The sequence below is a fragment of the Hippopotamus amphibius genome, chromosome 8, assembly GCF_030028045.1.
Source record: "Hippopotamus amphibius kiboko isolate mHipAmp2 chromosome 8, mHipAmp2.hap2, whole genome shotgun sequence".
In the NCBI taxonomy this organism is placed as follows: Eukaryota; Metazoa; Chordata; class Mammalia; order Artiodactyla; family Hippopotamidae; genus Hippopotamus; species Hippopotamus amphibius.
The window spans coordinates 88,665,425-88,690,859 of NC_080193.1; the positions used below are offsets into that span (position 1 = coordinate 88,665,425).

General features: G+C 55.9%; 3 protein-coding genes across 4 annotated transcripts; 2 read left to right on the top strand and 1 right to left on the bottom strand.

The window, feature by feature from the left end:
- Nucleotides 1-419: 419 nt before the first annotated feature.
- Nucleotides 420-16,905, top strand: TMBIM1 (transmembrane BAX inhibitor motif containing 1). Its single transcript, XM_057746305.1, has 12 exons — nucleotides 420-573; nucleotides 9,308-9,540; nucleotides 10,755-10,855; nucleotides 11,654-11,718; nucleotides 11,933-11,986; nucleotides 12,442-12,492; nucleotides 13,042-13,081; nucleotides 13,326-13,363; nucleotides 13,538-13,625; nucleotides 13,856-13,951; nucleotides 15,008-15,061; nucleotides 15,454-16,905. Exons 2-12 carry the CDS (start codon nucleotides 9,348-9,350, stop codon nucleotides 15,598-15,600), a joined length of 927 nt encoding a protein of 308 aa, XP_057602288.1. The 5' UTR covers nucleotides 420-573; nucleotides 9,308-9,347; the 3' UTR covers nucleotides 15,601-16,905.
- A 696-nt stretch (nucleotides 16,906-17,601) lies between these two features.
- On the bottom strand, nucleotides 17,602-20,075 carry LOC130859052 (probable hydrolase PNKD). Its single transcript, XM_057746306.1, has 3 exons — nucleotides 19,956-20,075; nucleotides 19,029-19,197; nucleotides 17,602-17,967 (listed from the first exon to the last, which is right to left on the bottom strand). The coding sequence occupies exons 1-3, from the start codon at nucleotides 20,020-20,022 to the stop codon at nucleotides 17,775-17,777; spliced, it is 429 nt and encodes a 142-aa protein (XP_057602289.1). The 5' UTR covers nucleotides 20,023-20,075; the 3' UTR covers nucleotides 17,602-17,774.
- Nucleotides 20,076-20,386: 311 nt separating this feature from the next.
- Nucleotides 20,387-25,401, top strand: AAMP (angio associated migratory cell protein). 2 transcript variants are annotated; one of them, XM_057746299.1, is made up of 11 exons: nucleotides 20,387-20,591; nucleotides 21,047-21,202; nucleotides 21,930-22,049; nucleotides 22,567-22,706; nucleotides 22,944-23,088; nucleotides 23,356-23,439; nucleotides 23,539-23,654; nucleotides 23,816-23,919; nucleotides 24,060-24,150; nucleotides 24,316-24,470; nucleotides 24,905-25,401. In XM_057746299.1, exons 1-11 carry the CDS (start codon nucleotides 20,471-20,473, stop codon nucleotides 24,978-24,980), a joined length of 1,308 nt encoding a protein of 435 aa, XP_057602282.1. In that variant the 5' UTR covers nucleotides 20,387-20,470; the 3' UTR covers nucleotides 24,981-25,401. The 2 variants fall into 2 exon arrangements, with proteins under 2 accessions (XP_057602282.1, XP_057602283.1); XM_057746300.1 differs by having other exon boundaries at nucleotides 20,389-20,591; nucleotides 21,050-21,202.
- Nucleotides 25,402-25,435: the final 34 nt, after the last annotated feature.

Genomic DNA, 25,435 nt, shown 5'->3' on the forward strand with positions numbered 1-25,435 from the left:
GCATAGAATTGTCAAGGATATTCATCATTGATTTATGTCTAATAAGGAGAAAAATGGGAAACAATTTAAATGCCCTTAAAAGTAGCAAACTGATTTAAGAAATCAGCAATAACTATGATAGAATACTTTTGTGGCTTTAAAGTTATGCTTTTGAAGAATATTTAGTGACAAGAAAAATGCTCATGATAAAATGTTGAGGAAAAAAGTAGCAAGCAAAACATCGTACGAAACAAGTAAAATACGTAGATATATAGGCAAAGAAGCATCGAAAGTAAGCGCTTGCCGCTGGGAGTCGGGAGGAATGGGAAGAAGTGATCTCTTCCCATAGTTTTGTGTTTTGTGTTTCCAACAACGATCACGTACTGCCTTAAAATCCGGAAACACTAGTAAGTCCTCGGGGACTCAGGAGGAGCGCGAACAGGGAGGACGCGGGCGGGACCGGGGCGGACAGCAGCGCCCTGCGGGGGCCGGCGCGGCGGGGCGGGGCGTGGAGCCCAGTCCAGCCCAGGCCGGCGCGGGCGGTGCCCGACTCGCGACACCAGGAGGCCGGGGACGCACCGTCGTGAGCGGCAGGCAAGCCTGGGGCCCGGGGCCAGCGGGAGTGGGGGACCGCGAGCCGGCGGGGACCGGGCCAGGGTTTGGGCGGCGCTGGGACGGGGGTTCCAAACTTTCTCCGAGTGCGCAGCGGGGCCGACTGGGGCTCTGTCGCCCTCGCCTTTGGAGTTTCCCTTTCCCTGTGCGCCCCGGGCGGGCGAGTGGCGCCTGTTCAGCCTTGGGAGCCGAGGTCGTGCGCCCGGCGATCGGGCCGGAGTCCGAGGGTGTCCTGTCCCCCGCTTCCTGGCGCGTATCTGTCTCTGGGCGTGTCCACAGTGCCAGCCCCAGGGTGGCCAGCTGTGCGTGGGATAAAGGCTGTCATGGCCTTCAGCTGGTGGGAGGGGGAGGGGAGGCGGCCCAGGGCCTGGCCTCGCCTCGGCTTGTCTCTGCACGCCCTGGTGCCAGCCTTGGAGCGGATAGGAGACCGGGTATTTGAGTGAGTGCGGGACCGGGTGGAAGCCGTGAGCAGCACACCTCCTTGGCGTGCGGAACCTGCCACCTCTGTCACCACGACTTTGCCTCAGTCACCCCCTTGCAGCCACTGTCCTTGAGCTCGGTTCAGAAAACTGCTGGGAAGCATCAATACTATCCTCTTGGTGGGCTCTTTGGATGGGAGTGAAAACCAAACAGGAAGATGGGAAAGGGGAGAACGCTGGAGACAGGGGACAGGGGGAGGGGCAGTAGAGGAAGGCTGCTGGGAGGCTCCACCCTGGTCCTGTGGGTTCTGTACCAGCTCTTGTCCACTGAGGGTTACCATCCCCTCTGACCCCACTGTGGCCTCTGTGTGGTATCCAGGGCTGGGGGTTCCCCCTGAGGAACTCAGACATGGGATGGGTGGGGTAGGCCTGGGAACCAGGGTCAGAGCCAGATGTCACGGCAGGTCCCTCAGGTGTCTAGTTCTCTGCGGCTCTGAAATATTCATCTCACTGGTGAGCTTTGGTTTCAAAGCTGGCGCCTTTGGCTTGGCCGGTGTTGGCCGGAGGGGCCAGGCGCTTCCTTGAGGCTGCTTTCTCTGGGGCAAGGGGGTAGCCATACTTCCCCCTCACCTACCTGCTCTCCCATCTCTCCAGCCATGAGGACCCAGAGACCCAGTTTATAACTTAGAAGGAAGTGGTGGGACCATACAGGGTTAAGGGCCCTGACTTCCTGTCTTCTTGTGCCCTAAAAAATGGGCATGTCAGAGAGGTAATGACAGGGTACACCTCAGGTGTGGGGAGAACCTCACATCATGAGCTGGGGTAATAGCCACCTCAGCTCAGCCTCCTCCCATGGGAACGGCTCAGCTGGAAGAAAACGTCCATCCCCAAAACCTGTCACCCTGGACCCTTCAGAAAGAGCAGAAGCCCCAGGGAAGGGACACACACTGTGTGTCTTCAGAGGGCCACCGTGGAAGGGCCAGAGAGTGGAAGCTCGTACAGCAGCTCGGGAGGAAGTCCTCTGCTAACAGTGTGCTTAACCCTGATGTGGGCTTTCTGGAGTATTACGCTGGGAATGCTGTGGAGGGGGATAGCCTTCACAGAATCTTCCAACCCTAAGATTCTGGGGATCTAGGCCGAAACCTGGGCCTTGTTTTAAAGTAGAAGTGATACCCAGAAGTCCACAGGCCACAGTGATAGGTACCTAGAGGGTCAGGAAGGAGGATGAGAATGAGTCCTTATTCTTGTACCATTGGTATTTTTTCCTATTGCATAAGGGTGATGTTAAGGAATGGCAGCCTCCTGGTTCTGTGCTGGTTGGAGATGCCCCCCCCCCCCCCGCCCTCGGCAGTGGGTCCCACTTTGGAGATTATAGCAGCTGTGTGGGGGCGGGAGAGAGGAAGGACCCTCGCAGAGGATTCAGGCATTGAGGTGGCTCTGAGAGTGAGGGGGCATGCCTGGTACTGAATGTGACTGTTCTGAGGGGCTGGGGGTAAGAACAGAGGTTTTACCATATGAGGAGTTAGGACATGAATCATTCTGAGGTCTATCTGTAAAACAAAGATGGCCTGGTCAGCAGCCCACAGGATGGTAACTAGGTGTGCCCTTATAAAAATGTTTCAGGCTCCAGGAAGTTTGAAAAAACAAAGTTGAACAGGTTTGCTCACTGCAGAACTTCTCAGAGGCTTCCAATGCCATGGTGCCTTGTGAATTTCCAAAAGGGGATATGAATGGTTTTGCAGACTTATCTGTTTCTGAGCTCATCCATTAACATCTCCTGGGGCAGTGCTCTTTGGGGCAGTGCTCTTTAGAGCAGTCTGGGAAATGCCTGGCTGGATGATTCTAGTTTTCCACTCTCTGGTTCAGGTAACTAATCCTTCTTCCTCTCCATGATGTGGGCTCATCTGGGGGAAAAGGAGGCCAAGGGAGGTCATTTGCCTGGATTCCCATAACTCGTTGGTGGCAGAGTCAGAACTTGAACCCAGATCTCTTGACTTCCTGCCTCGTACTTTCTTTTCTGCAGTGTGTCACTGTTTCTCTGCAGGCTCTGGGGTGAGTGAGACCCAGGAGATGCTGGCCGTGGGGTCCAGAGGGCAGTTTGGGAGGAGAGGGAGTTATGGCCACTCCCATACCCAGGTCATGCCCTGTGCCTCTGCCTCTGTAGCCATCCTCCAGACCAGCTCCACATCTGGCGGAGATTCTTTGGGAAGCAAGCCACTCCATCCTGAAGCCTTCTGCTCTGGTCTGCTAGGCTGTTCATTCAAAAGCAGAGACTCTTAGTGTCCAAATGGACTTTGATCTTTCTGTTAAGTACTCGTTTTACGGATGAGAAAACTGAGTCCACAGATGTGAAGTGGCCCACCCTGACTCACACAGTGGAGTCATTACTAGAGCCAGGACAAGAACTTAGCTCCCTGCCTCCTAACCCAGGGTTCCGGCAAGGATCAACTTTCTACAAGGAATTGGTGTCAAGGAAAAAGGTTTTTACTACCTCAGCCGGTCCCAGGTGTTAGTGCTGGTCTATTCATGCAGGCGACTGGTGGGGGCCTCGGGCTTTTGCCCCAGGCAAGTGTAAAAGCAAAGGGCACTTTAAGTCTGATGTCAGATCTGGGTTCAAACCTATCTCTGCTGTGGGACCTTGGATCAGGTTTTCTCTGAATTTCAGTTATCCCAACTGTAGGGTAGGGATAAGGAGCCCTCAAGGGATAGGGCCCCTTGAGGAGTAGACGTCCTTGGTACCCGATAGTAAGTACACAGTACTTGCTACTCTTAAGTGGTTCTCTTCCTTCCCTGCCCACCGCAGGGAGGGGTTTGTCTCCTTTCTCCCTGTGGGTTGTTAATTATCTGTCTGTCTTTCCCCTTCCTCATCTTGAAGTTCAACTGAAAAGGCAGGAGAAGATGAAATACAAAGGAGAGGTAGATGGGGCTGTGTTTCTGAAGCTGCATCCAGCCCCGTTAATGCTGTCTGCTTTCCTTATCTGCACTTCCCAGCTCTTCTGACCACTGGCTTGGTTGGGGTCTCTGAGATCACCCGCACTGATGACACTGTTCTGCCCGCGCCCCCACCCCCGCCAAGGTTGATGGGGTGATGGGGGGGAGCTGCGGTGCTTGGGTCTTTCCAGGGCAACTTCCCCTTGCTGGGAGACTGGAGCCACCCTCTCAGTTTCTGATTGGAGAGAGGCCGCCCTGGTTAGAGACGGGGGCTGGGAGGGAGGTCATGGGTTGGCAGCCTTATCTGTTTCTGAGCAGAAGGGCTCAGAGAACTGGGGGGATGGGGGCTCATTCTGGCTCTGCCTCAGCAGTGTGTGCACTGGCATCTGTTGTTCTGAGTTCTCAGACAATGGGCAGGGCTGGGAATGAAAGTTCCAAACCCATGACCAAGAGGGCCTGTCTCGGGCTGGGCAGGAACTTTCTTGGCTTGGGGTTTCCTGGTCTGTCAAATGACCGGATGGTTTCTAGAGTTCATTCCAGCTCTGACGTTTTAGTTTTTAGATCCTCTTGGCATCATCCTGTTGACCACAGAGGCCTGGAGGACAGAAGGATAAGTTGATTCTGGGCCCCTTAGTCTGTGTGCGTCAGGCCTGGTGGCATGCCCAGGCACTCCTGGGTGGATCTTTTTACTCCTCTGTCCTCCTGGCTATGTGCTGCGTTAGGAGGGCGAAGTGTTTTCTTGGAGGGGAGGGGACAGCTGGGGGAGTTGGGGTAGGTAAAGGAAAAGGTGGGGGAAGAGGCTGTCACAAGAGACCTGGTTACCGAGGGCCAGGGGCTGTGCTGCTGTGCCTGCTGGGTGGGGTTTCCTGAGATGTGCACTCTGAGCTATTCTTTCCATTCTGGCTCTGGGCACCCGTTCCTGGCAGGGAGGAGGGCAGGCTGCCTGGACTAGTCAGCTGCTCCTTTCCGCCCCTCCCTCCGACACACACACATACACACACACCCTCTTGCTGTAACCCCAGTAGCTCCAGCCTCCTCTCAATAGATTCTAGAGCCTTAACCCTTCGGATGCCCCCCAGGGAGTCTGAACCTGGGCCCCAGCTGGCTGGGTGTGTGCTGGCCACCCTGAAATGGCTCCAGGGGAAGGAGGTGGCTTCCCCAAGGCTGCTTCTGAAAACCTACACGAACACAGCCAACAAGTCCTGTGTTTGAGCCCACCCACTTCTGATGGCTGGGTCTGGGGGTCATGTTGGAGAAAGGAGAGGTTCTGGCTCCTTCCTGATGGGCCATGAGAATGGGGAGCAAGCTTAGATCTAACTTGACAAGGATGGGGTGGAGGCTGAACGTCTTGATAAATGGCCTTGTGAGGAAGAATGTTGTAGTGATTCAAGCTGCCTGCAATGGAAGAGCTTTGCTTCCTGTTGTTGCAGCGCATTCAGCAGAAGCCCAATGCCCCAGTGTTTGAAGAAAATTCAGGCTTCCGATGGGGAACCTTAAAGGTCCTTTTTAGCCCCTGGAGCCTGTGAGCCCCTCCAGTACCTACCAGTGGAACTCAGATGACCTGATTCCTGGTTTCTAGTCTCTGGGTATCCATCATCCTCACTTGGCATCTTCTCCTGCCTCTTCCCCCTCCTTCCCTTTGGACTCCACATTCTCCTGTGGCTCCCACTTTTAGTCATAATCATGAAAGTAAACACTGACCACTTCCCCCTTTCCCTACTACCTAGTCACATGCCAGCCCCAAACCTCAGCCCTAGCTGAGGCCTTAATGACGAGGAAGTGGCCAGCAATTCCATGTAGGTCGGGCCGTGGCCAGGGAGAAGGCTTGGAAGCTGCCCACACTGGCAGCTCTGGGCCCGAGATTCCTGCCCATCTGGCCCTGCTCAGAGGGGAATGTGACTGAGCTAAGCTACTGGCCTGAACACCCTCTCCGTGTCCTGTGCGCAGGTCTCTACACCAGAGAGCTGTAGTCCTGGCCCTGAGCCCCGCTCTGTGGCCAGGGACAGGTCATTCTACCTCCCCCTGCACTGTGGCTGGCTGGCTGGTAAAGTGAAGGGTCAGCTTGCTCTAGATGAGCGAGTTTCCTTTCAGTACTCACATTTAAGAATCTCCATCTCTGACCACCCTCTCCTCCTCCCGGTGGTTGCACAGGGTTTGGGAACCACAGGGATGATGGAAGGGGCTGAATGGTTCAGTGTCCCCTTGCTGTGTGAGCCTTCCTTTGTCAGTAGAGGGTCTGAGATGGGAAACTCCGAGAAGTGATAAGTTCGGAAAGACAGTGTCCAAATGAGGATGAGAGCAGAGAGTTAAGAGCCCTGGAGTCGGTTGGGAGCTGAGTCTTGCCTTCATCACACCCTAGCTAAGTAACCTTGGGCAAGTGACTTAATTCTTCTAAGCCTCTATTTCTTTATTTGTAAATAGGGATAACAACATACCCACCCTGTTGGACTATCATAAGGATTTAATGAAATAACTAAAGATGGGGTCGGGCACCACTTTAAGAGCTCTGTGTGTATTTTCTCATTTAATTTTTATAACAACTCTGTGGAGGGTGTTATTATAGTGTTAAACCCACTTTCCAGGTGGAGAAACGGACGCATAGTGAGGTAAAGTGGTCAGTGCTGGTCTCTGGTGAGCATGGGCTGGTGGCTGAGCCCCCAGAGAACTGGGATGTGAGCTGCTGTGCTCCCTGCGGACAGCTCTGCTGGTGAATTCCTCTGAAACCGGAAGCGTCACGGGGAGGGGTGAAGGAGGGCGGAGGGCATCTTCATGAGTCAGCGGTCGCTGCGCCGGACCAGAACCCGGGAGCCCTGACGGCCTATCCAAGGCTGGCCTCACGCTCCCTGATTCACCCTCTGGTTTGGGGAGGGACCTGTTTGCCTGGCTTGGCTTGGGGGGCGGGGCAGCTGGCTGGCTGGGCAACGGGCAGGCCCCGTGTAACTGGGTTCCTCAGATAAGCCGCAGTCCGTTAGAGCTGGAGACGTGCAAACGCTCGGAGATCATGTGGGCCACTCACCTCACTTCACAGAGGTGCACCCTGAGGAGCCAACAGGACCAGGCATGGTGCAATCACTGTCAGGTGGCCCAGCTGGGGCCTCCGACCACAGGGTCTTTCCTGCCAGTGTGTTGTGGGCCCTGTTTAGCCTGCGGTCAGCTGGGCCCCCCGCAGTTACGACAGATTACCTGCTCCACAGGCGGCCCACCCTACTGCTTCCTTCCGGTGGAGTACCGGGGGAGGTTTCGAGGGGGAGGGGGGGGAGGGGAGGGGGCTATAGAAAGAAGGAGCCTCTTGCCTCCGGGGAGAAGAGTCCAGTTTCTCTTCTTTGTTTTTTTTAAAAAAAGTCTATTAAGGAGATGCACGTATTATAACTGCTTATGAATATTATCCTACCCTGACGTGAACTCAAAATATTTTAAAAAAACAGTAACTCACACCACTTAATGTTGGGTCTCCCCATTCTCCCCTGGTCCCTGTTTCCTCAGGGCGCTCTACCCCAACATGCAGGGCCTTCACCATGGCCCGCTTTCTACAGTTTGCTGTGTTACACTCTCACTGTCAGGAAGGTTTTCTTATTTCTTACCTGACACATTCTTGCTGTTCTGGTCCATTCACTCTGGGAAGATGGAGAACAGCTTTCCTCAAAATAACTCATCGAGAGACCTGGCCTGTTATTTGAGCCCTCCCTGCCACCTTCCCCTCTCTGTGTTATCCCAGTCGAGAGAGAAGAGTTAAGACAGTCCTTTATCTGCTCCCTGCACTGTGCACTGTGCCTTAAAAAGAGGAGCCAGTTCTCCTGCCCTTTCGGCAGAGCCTCTGTGGATGTCTGCTGACCTTGATCTGGGCATGCTTCCTCCCTGTGGGGTCCTGAAGGTCCCCCCTTGGGAGAGGCTCTAGGGGGCCCAGACTTTGTCAGGGCTCCATCCCTACCAGGGACATAGGGCCCTTACAGGGACCTCCTCCTTAGCTCTTCCCAAGCCCCCATCTCTGCCACCTCAGAGGGGAACACAGGCTCGAAGGACATTTATTTGGCTTAAGAGGTATAAAGAACACAGCATAATATAGAGGACACCTACCCAGGACCTGGAAGGCCTCGGCTCTGATTGTGCCATTAACTTGCTAGTTCTGTGATCTTGGGAGTCACTTCACTGTTCTGGGCCTGGATTCCCCCAGCAGAAGTGAGCATCTGGGGCTGTACAACCGGGGGGTCCCTTTGGGCTCTGTTTCTGGGGTTCCCGCCTCCTTATTCCTCAGCCTGGCATGACGATTCAGCTCTCTCTCCTATTCTAGCCACCAACCCTGGGGGCAAATGGGCAGGAATCACAGGGACACCAGGGACATGGCGTTTGAAACGTGTGTCTCCCCCTCCTAGGGGGCTTCAGGGCCCTGCACTCCCTGGCACTGCACTCCGTGGCAAGGCCATGAAGACAGTGGTGGCAGCCACAGGCTGTCACAGGCCTGACGCTCCTCGGCTGTTATTTGAAGGAACCAGAAAGTCCTGTCTCTACCTGCTGCTTTTCTGTGCAGGCTCCCAGCCCCCAGGGGCCAGCCCCGTGCACGCACTTGCTCAGGCCTCTCGGGTGGCCCCTGACTCAGCCTGCCACCGTCCACCGCCCCTTGGCCCTCCTCCTCTGGGCCTGGCAGCTCCGGCCCTGGGGCGAGCTTGTTGTCTTCCACGTTGGGCCTTGGCTCCTCCCCAGTTCTGCCTTTCAGGCCTGGAGCTCCTGCCAGCTGCTGTGGGGGCTGGGCTGACCCCTTCCATGGGTCCCAGCTGGCCCTGTGACTCACCAATGGCTCTGCTGGGGCCATCAGGCTTCTTCCCTAGTAACTGGAAGGTCTGCGTTTCTCCCTTTCTCCTCCTCTCCCTCCCTCCCTTCCTCTCTTTCTCTCTCTCTTTTTCCCTGCACCACGTGGCATGTGGGATCCTAGTTCCCTGGCCAGGGATCGAACCTGTGCCCCCTGCATTGGAAGTGCGGAGTCTTAACCGCTGGACCATCAGGGAAGTCCTGAAAGGCTTTCTTAAGTGAGCGTGGGCGGGGGGGGGGGGGGTGCAGTTTCCCAGACCCCCTGCTCTCATACCACTGATGCCCAGTGACTGCTCCGGGCTTCTGCACTAAATTCCCATCTCCTAGGAAACTGCACAGCAAGGAGGGCCATGGACAGAAAGCTGGCATGAAGGCAGGGGGGCAGGGGCTGAGCTGGTGGGGCAGGTGGTACTGTGGGAATGGGGACAGTGGCCTGTGGGCAGGGAATGACATGCTGTGATGAGGAGAGAAAGTATGAGGGTTTCCTCTCCACAGAAGCAGGCTGGACTGGGGCTGAGTGAGCTGGGCCTGGGCACTCACTGCTCTTCTCGTCTTTATTTCAGGTCCTAGCAGCTGGAGTCTCCCCTCAGCCCTTGAGCCACCATGTCCCAGCCCAGTGCGCCCCCTCCATACGATGACCGCAACCCACTGTACCCCGGCCCCCTGCCCCCGGGGGGCTACGGGCAGCCATCTGTCATGCCCGGCGGGTACCCTGCCTACCCACAGCCTGGCTATGGCCACCCTGCTGGCTACCCACAGCCTATGCCCCCCATCCATCCGATACCCACGAACTATGGTGAGTCTCTGAAGGGCAGCTGGGGGTGGGTGGGAGGAGGCAATGCTCGTAGCACATGAGGCCACTTCCTCTCCTTCCTTCTCAACTTCCTTTATCCCTTTTTTCATCCTCTCTTTAGCTCTCTCCTTTCATTTCACCATCTTTTTTACCTCCTTGCTTTTTCTTTCAGCTCCTAGTCCCCCGGACCACCTGCCGGCCCCTTTGTTTAGCAAGGAGACTGAGTCCCTAAGACACACACCAGAACTGACACGCACCAGAACTTACCAGAACTTACACACAACTGTGAAGTAATCAATTACTTCACAGCCATTACCTGAGGAGGCCAATTCTGCTGCCCAGCTAGGCAGTTGCCACCCCAACCACATGTCTCACTTCCTTAGGAACTGCCTTTGGAACCCAACGCACTTTTTTTTTTTTTTTTTTTAATATTCTCAATGTTGACAGATCTTCATCTTTTAAGGTAGCATCTGATTTTTGCAAACATCCAGAAGTTGTCTGGATGTTTCATAAATGTCGTGGCTGGTAAATTTGGTCAGAAATGAGATGTGATTAGAATGTAGGGAGACTTTTCCTGTGTGGCTCGCATGCAGATTTTGAAAGCAGTTCCCAAGGAGGCATTGAAAGAATGTGTTGAGTCCCTGCAGCATCTCTGGAATCCTGGATCGCAGCCAACTCTCATCTGGCTTTACGTGTTCTGGTGTGAATACTGGCACATCAGTCACGTTTATGGCCATGCCTCATCCTGTGCACGTATACCCCTGACATTTCTGTTTCCCCTGAGTCCTACTGTTTGCCTGCTGTAGATCACAGTCTGCACACTCTGTTCTCCATCCTCCACACACACGCACTGTTTCTATCTTCATTTTCCTCCTTCCCTCCCTGAATCCCTGCTCTGACTCCACCAACTCTTCTGCGAGCTTGCCTGGATTCCTCACGAGATCGTGTCCCCTTGACGGTAGGGACCCCTCAGTAAATGCATGCTGACGGAGTGCTCACACCTAAGTCGCCCTGGGCCAGGGCACACCGCTCCCTATGGTGCCAGCTCTGGTCACTTGGAGGGCATCTAGAGGACCTGGCTGGGGTGAGGAGTTCCTCAGTTGTAACACATGTCTTTTGGCTGGAGGTACCTGAGACTGTGAGATAGTGTCATGGAGGCTTGAGATTGAGGCCACATGTTGCAGGTCCCCAGTTGGTCATATGTGATCTGTCCCCAGGCCCAGGCCAGGGCTATGACAGGGAGGAGAGAGCGGTGAGCGACAACTTCGAATCTGGAGAGTGGAGTGACAGGAAAGTCCGACATGCTTTCATCCGAAAGGTGAGATATGGGCTGGGAGACAGGTGAACCCGGGCCCCTGGGGCTGTGGGAATGGGGTGGGGGGTACTCATTTCCATGCACATGTGCTGCTGCCTTCCGGGTCCTCTCTAGCCCTGCCCTCTCCTCAAAGAGTTCCTCTAACCTGTGCTCGCCTGCCTTTTGTTCCTGTCTTTCTTGACCTTGTTTTGGGGGGCAGATTCAATCTGGGAAAATCTGGGCAGCCTCTCCTGCCGTGTTTTGCCCCCTGCAAACTTCCTTCTCCTGTTAGACCGGAGCAACTTGAAGCCAGAACTGATTGCACTCACTCGCAGCCCCCTGCCTCCCATCTCACAGCTGCCCAGCACCTGCTCAGGGTAGACAGATACCTGACTAATGTCAGGCTGAACCGCTGCGGGTACAGAGGCTGTACCTGGGAGTGCGGCGAAGCAGGGGCAGGGGCAGAGGCAGGGCAGCGAGGGTCAGTGGAGGCCAGGTGTCGGGCAGGGACGGGGAGATGACAGGGAGCAGCGGGGGGTGGGGGTCAGCCCTGTAGGTGTGTACAGTGTCTGAGCCAGACTCCTCACTGGGGGTGGCGTCTCTGCCAGGCTGCAGCTGGGCTGGGCTCTCGAGTGGAAAGGAAGTAAGAGTAGAGTCTTCAAAATTAAGAAGGAGCCCCCTCCCTACCTCTGAAAGACCTGGGAGGGGTAGGGTGGTTAGGTCTTTTGGGCTCCTTGCCTTGGGGCTGGCTGCTTCCTGGGGAGAGGCGGGATTGGAGGGTGGTGACCGTGTCGCCCCCCGCCCCGGGTGTCTCTGTTCCAGGTTTACACCATCATCTCCATCCAGCTGCTCATCACGGTGGCCATCATTGCTGTCTTCACCTTTGTGTGAGTCTCTAGGCCTCTCCGCACCTCTTGAAAGTAGCTTTGGGGTCCTGGGCTCTGGGTCACCTGCTGGGAGCATGGCTTGGGGTGGCCCTCGACTCAGATGGACTGGAAGAGGAGCTTGGATGCGAGTGATTAGAGAAGATGGGACAGGGGCTTGGCAGGGAGGTAGACAAGCCGTGGTGTGACTCCTCTCTTGTCCTCCCCTGCTCCACAGAAAGCCGGTCAACCAGTTCGTGAAGAGAAACCTGGCCATCTACTACGCGTCCTAGTGAGTCTGTGTTCCTCTCTGCTCGGGCGCAGAGGGGAGGGGTGACAGTTGACCAGCTTTTCAGGGCACGGATCAAAATCCTTTTGGAGAGGGGCTCTCCCAATTGCCAGCTGTGCTGGGAGATGTGCGTGTGTGCTACCAAGTGTAGTGTCACGGAACTCCTGCGAGCTGGTGGTGGGGCACTGGTGGCAACATGCAGCCTGCAGAACAGTCCCATGTCCTGGTAGCCTCTCTGCTGTGGCTCCTGCAGCCTCCTCCCTGGCCAAAACCTGTTACAGATGTCCTCAGTGCCCCTGGCTGGGGTGATCTTGTCCTGCTGGTTAGCCGCCCCTGACTTCTAGATAGCTCTCTGGGCCTCTAGCCTGCTGGTGTGGTGAGTGTGGCCAGGCTGGGCCGGGAGGGAGCCAAGGGGCATTGTGGGCCAGGAGACTACTTCCTTCTCTCTTTCTCCCCAGTGCTGTCTTCCTGGTCACGTACCTGACCCTTGCCTGCTGCCAGGGACCCAGGTGAGTTCTGGAGACTTAGACAATGGGAAGGGATGGCTGGGGGGGGGGGGGGGGTAGGAGGGGGGGGCTAAGTGTTTTGCGCAGAAAGGGAATTCCTTACAGCAGCTGAGTGGCGACTTACCAGCAGTGATGCTGATGATGACGGTGGCTGTTGTTTAGCTGTGTGCAAAGTGCCTTGCGTGCGCGGGGTCTGTTTAGCTATCTAGCTGTTATTCTTAGAGTTACCCTGCAAGATGTGTAGCATTTTAACCATTTAACAGATAGGAAGAACCTAAGGCTCAGAGGGCTGAGGAACTTTCTCACAGTCACACAGGGAGTCAAAGAGCTGCAAATGAATCCAGGTCTTTGTGGCTCCACAGCCCAGGTCTGTCCTGTTGCCCCTGTGTCCCTGCGTAGACGCCGTAGGTATCAAGGGCCGTGCCAGCCTCCCCTCTCCCAAGTCCAGGCCTCATTTTCCAGGCGCACAGGCTAAGAATGTCCTTCTGCTGAAGGAGCCTCTGAGACCTGGCCTGCCCCACGCCCCTTAATCCCGGCTTCCTGTCCTTTCAGACGCCGTTTCCCATGGAACATCATCCTGCTGACCATCTTTGTGAGTCCAGAAGGGTGGAGGGTGTGGAGGTGGTGAGGGAGGGCTGGTCCCAGCGAAGGGATGGGACACCGTGGTGGAAGGTGTCCCTGGCTCTCTCTCCGACTTTACCCTGACCCCTGCCCTTGGTCTCCTCGTGGCCTTCCTACTCAGTCACACGTGCCGCCGGCTCTGGCAACCCCCCCGGCCGTGCCTCCAGGGCTCCACCTCTCTCCTTAAGTGTCTCTGGTCTCTGTCCTTCCCTCAGACTCTTGCCATGGGCTACATGACTGGCACCATTTCCAGGTATGTTCAGGGACAATCACCACAGGGTGGTGTGTTTTAGAGCGGAGTGTGGGGCATCCCAGGGCTGGCAGCCACCTGTGTGGGTGGATTCTGGGCACAATCCTTGCAGGAGTTGCTTTGCAGTCATTCGTATGTGGCTTACGCCTCTGGCCTCTCTTAACTCCTTCCCTGCAGTGTGTATGACACCAAAGCTGTCATCATTGCAGTCATCATCACTGCCGTGGTATCCATTTCAGTCACCATCTTCTGCTTCCAAACCAAGGTGAGGGCACTGGAGGGCCCTTCCCTGGCCATCCCATCCCCCCTTTTTATACAGACCTGGCCTTCCGGGCTTGGCACGGAGCAGGCCTGGGAGGGCCCAGACCCCTATGCTGGGGATTCCTTCAGAGACCCTAATCCCTTCCCTTCACACATCCACAAAACTGCTTCCTGTGTCTGTCCTCAGAATGTCAGGGTCACTCTGACACGTGCCTCCCTCTCTCTTCCTGGCAGGTGGACTTCACCTCGTGCACAGGCCTCTTCTGTGTCCTGGGAATTGTGTTGATGGTGACTGGGATTGTCACGGCCATTGTGCTGGCCTTCAAATATGTGAGTGTCCCAGGAGAGCTGGGGTCAGTGAACCCAGTGCTCAGGGCAGACTTTCTGTATATTGTGGTACAGCAGGCCCCACAGGCCTCCGGGCAGGCTCTGGCTTCTAGAACCTCTCGACTGGCTAGCAGAGGCACCCATGCTGAAGCACCATCCTGTGGATTAGGGTATCCCAGCAGGTGCTGGGAGCCATGGCCCCTGAGGCCCTGGAGAGCACCATGGGATTCCTATGGGAAGCAGTGGTTAGATCCATCTGACAGCGGAGACCAGGTTCTCGGAGGCAGGTTGGCAGAGGAACCCAGAGGAGTGAGAAGATGGGCTTGGGTGGAAGGGACCTTAGGGATCACTGTGTCTAACTCTTCTATTCCAGTCAGCCAGAGGGCGGGGCGGCAGCATCTGAGGCCTCCAGGCGGAGGGGAGCGTCGTGGCAGGGAGGGGAGAACAGTGCTGGAAGGGGAAGCACGCGAATGGGAGGGCTGCCTGCCCGCTTGACGATGGCTGGCCCCGCCCTTCTCTGGACAGGCCCCTGGAGGGCTGTTGAGCAGGGCTGCCCTGGGGGTGCTCCCTGACTCTGCTGTTCATCAGGGTGGCTAGGGGCTTGCCTCCCAGCCCCCTTCTTTAGTCTATCCCTCCCAGGCTGGGCTGCAGGAACACAGTCTATTGAAGGCTGACCATGACTAGGATAAAGGTGAAGTGGCTCTTCAAGCAGTGCATGCCTGGCTCTGCCCCTCCCAGAGCTATAACCCCACCACTTTCTTCCAGAAGCATAGTGGACACCTCTGTACCTTGACTAACGCTGGAGATTGGTTTGGCTAAAGGGTGCTGTGACTGGTTTTGTATGGCCATTAGACAATAGTCTCTTGTTTTTTCTCCGCCATATATGTTACCATTCTTAATTTCTCCCAGGATCTGGAAGGTAGAAGTAGTCCTTTCACATGGCTAGCTTCCTGGATCTTCCCACTTGGCCAGAAACCCGGGGGGAAGGTGATCCTGAGGGCCTGCCTCAGTCTGAGCTTTGCTAAGATGTCTAAGGCCATCCCTGTCCCCTCTCCCCAGGTTTACTGGCTGCACATGCTGTATGCTGCTTTGGGGGCCATCTGCTTCACTTTGGTGAGTAAGGCTCCACTCCCTCTAGGAAGGGGAGCTGAGGGGACGGAGGGGAGGAACTGGGAGGGTGGTGAACGTGGGCTGCTTGGGAGGCAGGGAGTGGGGCTACAGCTGCCCTTCCATTTCCCTACTGTCCAGAGGTTCCACTGATTTTCTGGGCATTCCTGTCATCTCTTGTTCACACCGCCTGCTGTGAGGACAGTCAGTGGGCCGTGTTATGGAGATGGTGTGTCTGTCTCCCTTTCTGGACTGTGAGCTGCTTACTGGCAGAGACCATGCGTTCTGCTGTTCATTAACATGTTCCCTGAGCACATCCAATGGCCCAGAGGCTCCCAGGACAGGTCTGCTGACCGCCGACCCCCTGGCTTCTCACGTGTGGCTTCCTGTCCTTGCAGTTCCTGGCTTACGACACACAGCTGGTGCTGGGGAACCGGAGGTACACCATCAGCCCAGAGGACTACATCACCGGCGCCCTGCAGATCTACACAGACATCGTCTACATCTTCACCTTTGTGCTGCAGCTCCTGGGGAGTCGCAATTAAGGAGCACCTCCTATTCCACCCTACCTTGGACTTTCCCTTCCCTAGAGGGCTGGGCCCTGTGACCTGGGTCTGGGCCTAGACCCCTCTCCTTCCCCTCAAGTAATATGTCCGTTTTCCTTTCTGTCCAGGGATGGGTAGCCTCTCTGGCTATGGATATGTAGGTACCTGGTGGGGTTGGAGGAACTAGGGACTAACTCTTGCCCTTAGTGAACTTGGCAGGAACTGGGCCAAAAATATGCGTTCTCCCTCTGCCCACTATGGGGAACCAAATCCTTAACAGCTGGGGTTGGCGTGGGGAGGGATGAAAAGAGCCTATTCAATAGCTAAAATGGAATATGAGGGGTAGAAGGGACTTCCTGGTGATGAGGTTTCCCTTCCTATGTCTGCCATAGGCTTCTGGCCTTGACAGCTGGCGCTGTTTCCTCTCAACCCCCAACAAAGCCAGGGAGCTTTGTCCCCCTCCTTCTGGACTCACAGCCATTATCCTGTACTTCTCTGGCAACCCTTGGCGCCTTCTGACTCAGGAAGGTAGAGGGGGTTTGTGCCCATGGGTTTCCCCTGCTTCAGCCTCTTCTTTCGATAGCATATATATACTGATCTTCTGGGTTAGGGTTGGGGAGGAAGAGAAGAGCGAGCAAAGTCAAGCGCAGAGGCCAATACACAGCAGCATCTGTCCGAGGCTCCCTCATGGCTTGTGGTGGTAGAGAGAGCAGGCCCCTTTGCAGCCACCTGGTCCCCATTCTCCAAAGCTGCCCAGGCCTCCCTGGTGCTTCTGAGATCTCTAGTCAGAGGGACCTCTTGCTTCCTGTGCTCAGGCTGCTCAGAGCAGAAAGTGAGGGACAAAAAGGGGTGGTGTGTAGGATCACCACTTCCTGGCTGTGTAGCCAGGAAGTAAGCGGGGTGAAGAGAGACTGGGGTGTGGGCAGGGAAAATGCCTTGGGGTTCCCCACCCTGTCTGAGAGATATGGAAGCCTTCTGTGGTACCCACGGTTCTTCCCTTTTGCTAACTCTGGGAGGGCCTTGAGAGGAATGAGAAGCCCCACTTACTTTGTTAATTCATACTAAGCTTGGGGGATTTAAGACTTGGGCCCCATCGCTCCAGCCAACTACCACTTTCTTTGTGACACCAAGTGCCTCAAGCTGGAATGGGGAAGGGGAATGAGGGTCCCTCTATGGGGTGGGGGTGGAAACCAAATCAGCCCAAAGGTATAATTAGGACTTCTATATTAAGTACTTGGTCCTAAATATATCCCACAAAAAGACATAACTAGAAATGTAATAAAATTTTATGTTTAGAAGGAAAAACGCTGTTTGGCTGTGGTTTTCTTCACTTTAAGGTGTCAGCTCTGCGAGAATTGGCTTGGCTCTGCCCAAAGCATCCACATCCTAGCTGTGCACTCTGATTTGGTACCTTCTGCCTTTTCTACTATAACCACATACCCTTTGTCCCAGCGCTTCCTGGTGATGGATGGCTCAACCCTCAACCCCAGGTCCGGCAAGGACTGCTCAGAGCCATAGCGCATGACCTTTTCTGCATCATGGACCCTTTACAAAAGCACATGAGGGCTATGAATTCTCTTCTCCTCAAAGCTGTATGTGTACACACAATGTCGCATATGGGGGTGGACCACACAATGTTCAGGTTTAGAACTCCCGCCTTAGAAATCACTAGTTGAATCCCTCTTACAAACAAGGAAACTGAGGCCCAGAGAGGTTGAGTCATTTGGACTCAAGTGCTTTTTTTAAACTCCACACCCTGAACGCCTTCTTTGATTCTCGTTATTATTTGTTTAGGCTGAGTGGGACCACACCCTCCTGGCCAGCAGCTCTGAGGGCTTGGTCCCCAGGGCCTGAGCCTAGGCTTGTAGTTAAGTCTCCTGTGGTTTCCCCAACCATTCAGCCTGGAACACTGAGGCTTCTGTGAGAAGGAGCACACAGGAGTAACCAACCCCACCCTCGGCCCCTCCCATCCCAAGGGACTCACAGACCCAGTCCTGGTTTCTTTCCACTCAAACACTCAATAACTTTATTTGCCTTTGGCTGGTTTCTCGGGAGGGATGGGGCTGGCAGCAGCCTGGGCTTCATGCGCCCTCTGGTGGGCCTCAGAGGTAAGGACCAGAGAGGACTTGACAGTCTGGAGGCCACTAGAGTTTAGGGGAGGGTTGCAGTGTTCCTCACGACTGCACCCTGGACCCAGCTTCAGGAGTCGGGGCATGATGGGAGGAGGCCCTGAACCTCTGGCTCTCATACTCGCCCGTGTTGGATGCCCGCATGTTCTGCCGAGCCTTCATCTGCTTCAAACGGTCCTTGTCCACTTCCCGCTTGGTGAGGATGAAGAGGAGGATACCACAGGGGAAGCCGATGGCCCTAGGGGTGGGGAGATGTGCACGGGATTTGGGGAGGGGCCAAGCCTGAGCCAGAGGAGCTGGGGAGAATCTCATTCCAGCCTCATCAATTGCACGAACACTGCAATACCACTCACATCTATTCAGCCTCTGTATTGGCTGCTGGAGGGCCCCACTTGAATCAGATCCTGCCGCTGCCCTGCTCAAAAGCCCATAATGGCACTTCCTGGTCAAGTTCAAACTCCTAGGCATGGCACAAAAGGGCCAGTGTGGTTGGGTCTCTGCCCACCTCGTCATTCCTTTCCCCTTTAGCCTGACACTCCTCATCATGAGCCCTGCCACCCTGCCATAGCAACTGTGCAAGATTCTCCAGACAGCACATTCTCTTTTCCTCTCCAAGTCTTGGTAGAGGTTTCCTCTGCCTACACCACCCCACACCCCCTCCCAGACTTCCTTTCTCAATCTCTGCTACGTGGGAGGCACTTCAATGTGGGGAAAGGGCATGGAGTAGTAAAATCTGGTGAGAATCCAGCTCTGAGCCTCAGTTCCCTCCTCTGTAAAATGGCGATGTCCTATTTATCTCAGAAAGACTAAAACATTACATGGTAAAGTACGGCACACCTTAGGTGCTGGAAAAAATGTTAATTTCCCCCTCCTTTTCTTTTAATATTGATCAATAATACATGTTAAGATCAGAGTCAGATCCAAACAACAATGCACTGAACACCTTGTAGGTGTTACTACTATACAACTAATATAATCTCGAGTGATCTCAGTGATCTCAATTAAAACCTCAATGGGGTCTTGCCCCAAGCTCCCAAAAGAGAGGATAAGCCAGGGACCCAAATGTACATCAGATTAGCTCCGTTCACGCCACAGAAAACCCACTCTCTCTCCAATTTCACATACTTTCCCAACTCCCTCCCCTGCCTCAGTCCTCTGAGATTCCAGTCCTCACACCCAGCAATTCTGTTCCCGGAACCTTGGATTCAGCTCACCGCCTGAAACTTGGAGAAGTTTCTGGGTCCCATCCTCCCCCGGTGCCACTCCCCATGGGTGGGCAAAGGGTTAGTTAAAACTCACCAGGCTAGTCCCACAGCTTTCATTGGGTTCTTGCCCCTCTTTCTGGGAATGTATTCCAGCTCAGGGGATAGGGGCTCAGGCTCCTCCTTGCACTCTGGGGAGCTGTGGCTTTGCAATGCCCGGGTCCTGTTCTGGGAAGCCTTGTTGGCTGTGGCTCCTGAGAGAATCCCTGTGGATGGAGGCAAGGAAGGTCAGTAAGAGAATATGAGAAGAAAGCCTGGGGAGGAGTGGTTGAGATCTGAGGAAGGGGAGTGACTGCAGTTTGGAGTAACAAGTGCCAGGGAGAGTCCAGAGGGAAATGGGAAAATCGCCATCGAGGTGGCACCTTTGAAAGCCACTTCCACGTCACTGCAGACTCATCACCCTGGTGCCAGGAGAGCGAGCTTCGCTGTTCTTCATCTCATCAGACGACAGTATGTGAAGGACTGCAGTGGGGCTCACGTGAGACGTATGAAGGAAATCCGAGAAATGGTTTTCAAACTGCAGAATGTTAGCACTGGAAGGGAGCTTAAAGGTAGTCTACTCCATTCCCTCATTTTATAGAAGAGGAATCTGAAGCCCCAAGAGACAAACTGCTTCGCCCAAGGTCAAACTGCTAATTATCCGGGGCTAGAACCCAAGTCTCCAGAAGCCCAGGGCTCTTTTCTCTGCACTGCGGTGAGTGTGAAACACCTGGAGCGCGGGAGTCTAAAAGGCTTCCCTGGGGCTCCCTTTCGCTGCAAGACCCCAGAGGTGTCGTGTAACCGGAAGGCTGAGGGATGGACTGGGTGACCTCTAAAAAGCATCTTTTAGCCCCCAGACTCTTTAAGATCCTGCAGAGGGGGGTGGACAGCAATCGATAGCCCTGACCTCCTGCCACCGCCGAGCGGGATGTGAGAAATAGGGTGTCCCCTGCAGTCCTGCCCTCCCCGGGGTCCCTCTCCTTACCCCGGAGGACGCGGGCATTTCTCGCCCCCCGGCCCTTCAGCGCCGTAGCAGCTACCACCGCCGCCATGTTCAGATCCCACCCCCCTTCACCGCGCTCCCCGCCGGGAATTGTAGTTTGCGTAAGGGGCCTCCCCCGCTCTTCCCGTCCGGCCTACAGACCAGAAACTACAACTCCCAGAAGCCCGTGGAGCGGACCCGGGAGAACTACTCTTCCCAGGAGACCCCCGGAGGCGCGCACCCTCGCTTGTTTCCCTCCTGTTGGGGGCGGAGTCAGGTCGGGCGAGTTTGGGTTCTCCTCTCCACGCCCCGGCTCTGTCTCCCAACTCTGCCCTGTGATTGGTGGTTAAGCCAGCCCACCCCCTTCGCTATTGGTCGAGAGGCCGTCGCTCTTCCTGCCGGGGAGTCGCCTACGCCTACTTCCTCCCGGGAGGAGGGGCTCGAGTTCCGCGTCGTCGCGCAGAGCTGACTCTGGGAGGCGTTTGGGCCCAGAGAAGTGGATCCGCCGCTTGCGCCGCATGGAGTCCGAATCGGAAAGCGGGGCCGCCGCTGACACCCCCCCACTGGAGACCCTAAGCTTCCATGGTGATGAAGAGATTATCGAGGTGGTAGAACTGGATCCCGGTCCGCCGGACCCGGGTGAGAGCTGCCGATCCTCAGGCCATGGGACAGGAGGCGCTCACCCCTGGCCTTTGAGCCCTGCTGCTCCCCCTCCCCTCCCCACCCCACCGGTCATTCCTACAGACCTCCTTTGCCTTTCCCCTTTCCCCCAGTCCCACACTTAGTTCTCAGGCCTGGCCGGGGTGGGGGTTCCCCTGACGCCTCCCCTGGCCCTTCCCCTCACACACCCCCTTCCCATCATTCCCTTGGTTCTCCCTTCTCGCACGATCTCTGACCAACCCCAGGTCCTCAGACCTCTGCTGTCCTCCGTCCACACGCTCCCTCCTGCCTGCCGCCTCTCACCCCGGCTTCACCCCTTCTGTCTGACCTCACTTTGCCCTCCTGCCACATGACCACCCCAGCCTTGGGCCTCCCCACACTTAGCATCCCTCTTACCGCCTGCCGAACCCCATCTTTTAACCCTCTCCCCAAAGCAGACGATCTGGCCCAGGAGATGGAAGACGTGGACTTTGAGGAGGAGGAAGAAGAAGAGGGCAATGAGGAGGGCTGGGTTCTGGAACCCCAGGAAGGGGTGGTCGGCAGCATGGAGGGCCCAGACGATAGCGAGGTCACCTTTGCGTTGCACTCGGGTAGGTCTCTGAAGAGATCCGTCATAAACTCAGTCCAGGTGGGCATTTGAGCATCAGCTGTCCTCTGGGAAGGGAGCATCATGAGGGACACAGTGGTGGGAAAATGCTGGCCTTGTGCTGGAGGAGCTCACTGGTGGTGGGGCAGTATGATGGAATGGAGGAGAGCTTGACTCCTGGAGTCAGTTGAGACACTTGGGTTCAAATCCTATCTCTGCTCCTTGCCTGTTTGTGATCTTTATTAACGTCTCTGGGTTTTTGTTTCCTTTTAAAAAGTTGTCATTGGTAAAAGTTCCTTTATTGGCAGTTAGAGGTACTAGTACCTTTTGGAGCATGTTTTAGATAATCCTCGTAAATATTAGCTCTAATTAAGGAACCAGTAACACAATGCTTTCCTCACTCAGTCTCCAGCCTGGTGGCATCCCATGCTGAGAATTGTAAGCCCTGCACATGACCCTTCTCTTGGCCATGGGATCAGTGTGGGGTGGTGAAGGGAACAGCACCGGAGGGGGATCTGTCCTGGAGAAGGACTTAGAGTTTGGCAAGCGTGGGGAGGGATTTCTCCAACAACCCGATGCTTGAAACTTAGAAGAACTTGGATGCACCCTTCTTTTCCAGGAGGAAAGGCACGTTACTTTGGGTGGAGGGGGTGGGCTTCCCAAAGGTCCTGAAGGACAGGACCCTAGGTGGGAGCCCTGTCTCCTAACTCATGGAGTATCTATTGGGACAGCATCTGTGTTTTGTGTGAGCCTGGACCCCAAGACCAACACCTTGGCAGTGACAGGGGGCGAAGATGACAAAGCCTTTGTGTGGAGGCTCAGCGATGGGGAACTGCTCTTTGAGTGTGCAGGTGAGGGGGCCCGGGTGAGGTCCTGCCCCTTTGGAGGTCTTAGGGGGCTGGCCTGCAGCGGTCATGCATCCAGCAGCCATTTATTGATCCCCGTTTTGCCAGCTCTGTGCTTGGCCTGTGGGCTTCAGAGAGTATCATGATCGTTGTGAGCGGAGGGGAGGGGAGGCACTGATTGGCTGAGGGAGTCTGGGAAAGGCCTGGGAGGAGGTGACACTAGTGAAGGAGAACTGGGGCAGGAAGGAGGCTATGGGTATTTCAGGCAGAGATGTGAAGTGGACAGAATGGGGAAGACGTAGGCCTGGCTTATACATGGTTGAGTAGGGGGCCAGCAGTGTCTCACCTGTGGAGACATGGGCATGTTGGCTCCTGGAGCAGCTCTGAGTTTGGTTACCTGTTCTGCTGGCACCCATCCTTCTTTTTGTCCCAGCTGGTCCTTTCTGGGGGCTGGATACCTGGGTCTTGTGTCGCACTGGGTACCCTGACATTCTCTTCTCTTTCTGCCCACTCTTCTTTGCAGGCCATAAAGACTCTGTGACGTGTGCTGGTTTCAGCCATGACTCTACCCTAGTGGCCACAGGGGACATGAGTGGCCTCTTAAAAGTGTGGCAGGTGGACACCAAGGAGGAGGTCTGGTCTTTTGAAGCGGGAGATCTGGAGGTGAGATCATCTGAGGGCCGGGGGAGGGGTGTGAGCTGGGGGCGTGCCCTCCACCTTGAGCAGACCGAGCCACCTCTGGGCTAGTGTGCTCCCAGGGAACAGCGCGGGGGTCTAGGCCGGTGCCCTGGGATGTCCCTGCTGACTCAGAAGCAGAGAAGGCTTGGCGGGGCTCATGGGGCAGACTGCTAGGCGAAGTGGGGTGAGGGGCCTCCCTGTTGAGGCTTTGTCTCTGCCCAGTGGATGGAGTGGCACCCTCGGGCACCTGTCCTGCTGGCGGGCACGGCTGACGGCAACACCTGGATGTGGAAGGTCCCGAATGGTGACTGCAAGACCTTCCAGGGCCCCAACTGCCCAGCCACCTGTGGCCGAGTCCTCCCTGATGGTGAGAGCAGCTTTCCTGAGTGCAGAGAGGTGGGGTCCAGGGTACACGCCTCCCTGGCTCCCTCCTGGGCCACCACCAGCAAACTCTGAGGCCTATTCTTGAGAGCAGTGACCTCCCAGGCCCCAGAGCAGAGAGCTCCCCCTTTCCACCTGTAATTGGGTCTTCCCAGGACACTGTTCTCTCACTTCTACTGCCTTCCCCCCGCCCCCGATATGTCTGAGTGTGCTGTCTGTTCTTCTCTCTTCATCCACATCTCGGGTCCTTTAGGGAAGCGAGCTGTGGTCGGCTATGAAGATGGCACCATCAGGATTTGGGACCTGAAGCAGGGAAACTCTGTCCATGTCCTAAAAGGTATCTGAGGTGGGGAAAGTGCTAACCTAGGCCTTTGTGTGGAGGGGGCTGAGACCTGGGACAGGATCAGATATGACTTATGCCCCTGCTTTGTCTTAGGGACTGAGGGTCACCAGGGCCCTCTGACCTGTGTCGCTACCAACCAGGATGGCAGCCTGATCCTAACTGGCTCTGTGGACTGCCAGGCCAAGCTGATCAGTGCCACCACCGGCAAGGTGAATGGGACCTAGAGCCTGGCCATGGGGCCCTCTGCTTTCCAAGTCTCCTCCCCTTCCTCTCTTCCTCTTCACTTAGCCTCCTCGCCCCATCGCCTTTCTTTTCTTAATAGAGGACCATATTTCCAGGCTTTTCTCTGATCCTCTTCTCTGGCTCATAGGTGGTGGGCGTTTTCAGACCTGAGACGGTGGCCTCCCAGCCCAACCTGGGAGAAGGGGAGGAGAGTGAGTCCAACTCCGTGGAGTCCTTGGGCTTCTGCAGTGTGTGAGTGTGAGCGGGGCCTCAGCCTGGACACAAGAGCAGGGGGCTTGGGAGAGGGGGCCTGGGCCGGGGGACCAGGAAGGACCAAAGGGCACCAAGTCCAGGTCCCTCCACGAGCTGTCGTGATGCTCTCCTCTGCCCAGGATGCCTCTGGCAGCTGTCGGCTACCTGGATGGGACCTTGGCCATCTATGACCTGTCTACGCAGACCCTTAGGCACCAGTGTCAGCACCAGGTACAGGCAGCCTGGAGCCGTGGCCCTGGGGAAGCCCAGGTCTCTGGGAGCATCTGCCCCAGGCCTGGCTCCTGTATGGTCCTTCCCTCCTGGAGAGTTGGGAGCAGATGCCTCTCAGCTCTCCCAGCCCTGATGGCACCCTGCTTCTCTTGTGCCCTTCTGTAGTCGGGCATCGTGCAGCTGCTGTGGGAGGCGGGCACCGCCGTGGTTTACACCTGCAGCCTGGATGGCATCGTGCGCCTCTGGGACGCTCGGACCGGCCGCCTGCTTACTGACTACCGGGGCCACACAGCCGAGATCCTGGACTTTGCCCTCAGCAAGTAAGTGAAGTGGGGGGGTGGGGGTGGGTGGGAGGGGTGGGGGGGTGTCTCTGTGTATTTGGAAGATGGGAACAGCACATGGCCGGGGGCGGTGGGGTGTGTCACAGGGAGGGACCTTAGGGTGTGGGAAGGGATTCCTAAGGGAAGATAGGACCCAGAGCCTGGGCCTGTGAGGCAGGAGTGCTGGGAGGCCTCACATCTCATTCCTGGGCTCAGAGCTGGGCCTGCTTCCCCCGTGTGGGCAGGCGGCTCTCCTCTTGCTGGTTGCTGGCTTCAGGCGTGTTCGCCGGATGTGGGCGGGTCAGCCCAGCCCTAGGCACTAGGGGTCTGGAGTTCAGGATGTGCTGGAGGAGGCCCCCAAAGGGCCCCTGGGCGGTGGCTTGGGGTGGGCCTTACACCCTCCAGTCCCTTCCAGCTGTGCTTTCTGTCCACAGAGATGCCTCCCTGGTGGTGACCACGTCAGGAGACCACAAAGCAAAAGTATTTTGTGTCCAGAGACCTGACCGCTAATGGCTGCAGCCTCTGCTTTGTGTCTGGTGTGGAGGGGGCACAGGGAGATGCCCCACCAGCAGAGGCAGTAGGGTAGGAGGGAAGAGGAGGGGAGGGGCCTCGGACTACTTTCCAACCCCTTCAGACTGACTTGCCCCCTCTCTGTCCCTTTCCTCTCTTGAGAGACCCACCCCTCGGGCCCCGCCTTCCCCCCTCCCCCTCCCTCTCGCCCAGACCTGGTGGATCCTTCAGAGGGAGGTTCAGACCTCTTTCTCTTTCACTTCCTTTGCTGGTGTGAGCCGTGGGGGTGTGTATTTGTATGTGGGGAGTAGGTCGTTGAAGTTCCCGTTCTTTCCCTTCCCAAGTCTCTGGGGGTGGAAAGGAGGAAGAGATATTAGTTAACAGATTTTAAAGATGTAAATAAAATATACTTCCCAGAGACGAGTCTGTGTGGGTTTTGTGGTGGCTGGACATGA

Excerpts from the sequence above, each read along its gene's own strand:
- LOC130859052 (XM_057746306.1), bottom strand. The coding sequence starts at position 20,022 with ATGGCGGCGGTGGTAGCTGCTACGGCGCTGAAGGGCCGGGGGGCGAGA. Across the intron at positions 19,198-19,955 it reads AAATGCCCGCGTCCTCCGGG|GGATTCTCTCAGGAGCCACA; the intron begins GTAAGGAGAGGG and ends CTCCATCCACAG. Across the intron at positions 17,968-19,028 it reads AAAGCTGTGGGACTAGCCTG|GGCCATCGGCTTCCCCTGTG; the intron begins GTGAGTTTTAAC and ends CCCCACCCCTAG.
- TMBIM1 (XM_057746305.1), top strand. The coding sequence starts at position 9,348 with ATGTCCCAGCCCAGTGCGCCCCCTCCATACGATGACCGCAACCCACTG. Across the intron at positions 10,856-11,653 it reads GACATGCTTTCATCCGAAAG|GTTTACACCATCATCTCCAT; the intron begins GTGAGATATGGG and ends TCTCTGTTCCAG. Across the intron at positions 13,952-15,007 it reads TTGTGCTGGCCTTCAAATAT|GTTTACTGGCTGCACATGCT; the intron begins GTGAGTGTCCCA and ends CCCTCTCCCCAG.
- AAMP (XM_057746299.1), top strand. The coding sequence starts at position 20,471 with ATGGAGTCCGAATCGGAAAGCGGGGCCGCCGCTGACACCCCCCCACTG. Across the intron at positions 22,050-22,566 it reads ACTGCTCTTTGAGTGTGCAG|GCCATAAAGACTCTGTGACG; the intron begins GTGAGGGGGCCC and ends TCTTCTTTGCAG. Across the intron at positions 23,655-23,815 it reads TCAGTGCCACCACCGGCAAG|GTGGTGGGCGTTTTCAGACC; the intron begins GTGAATGGGACC and ends TCTGGCTCATAG.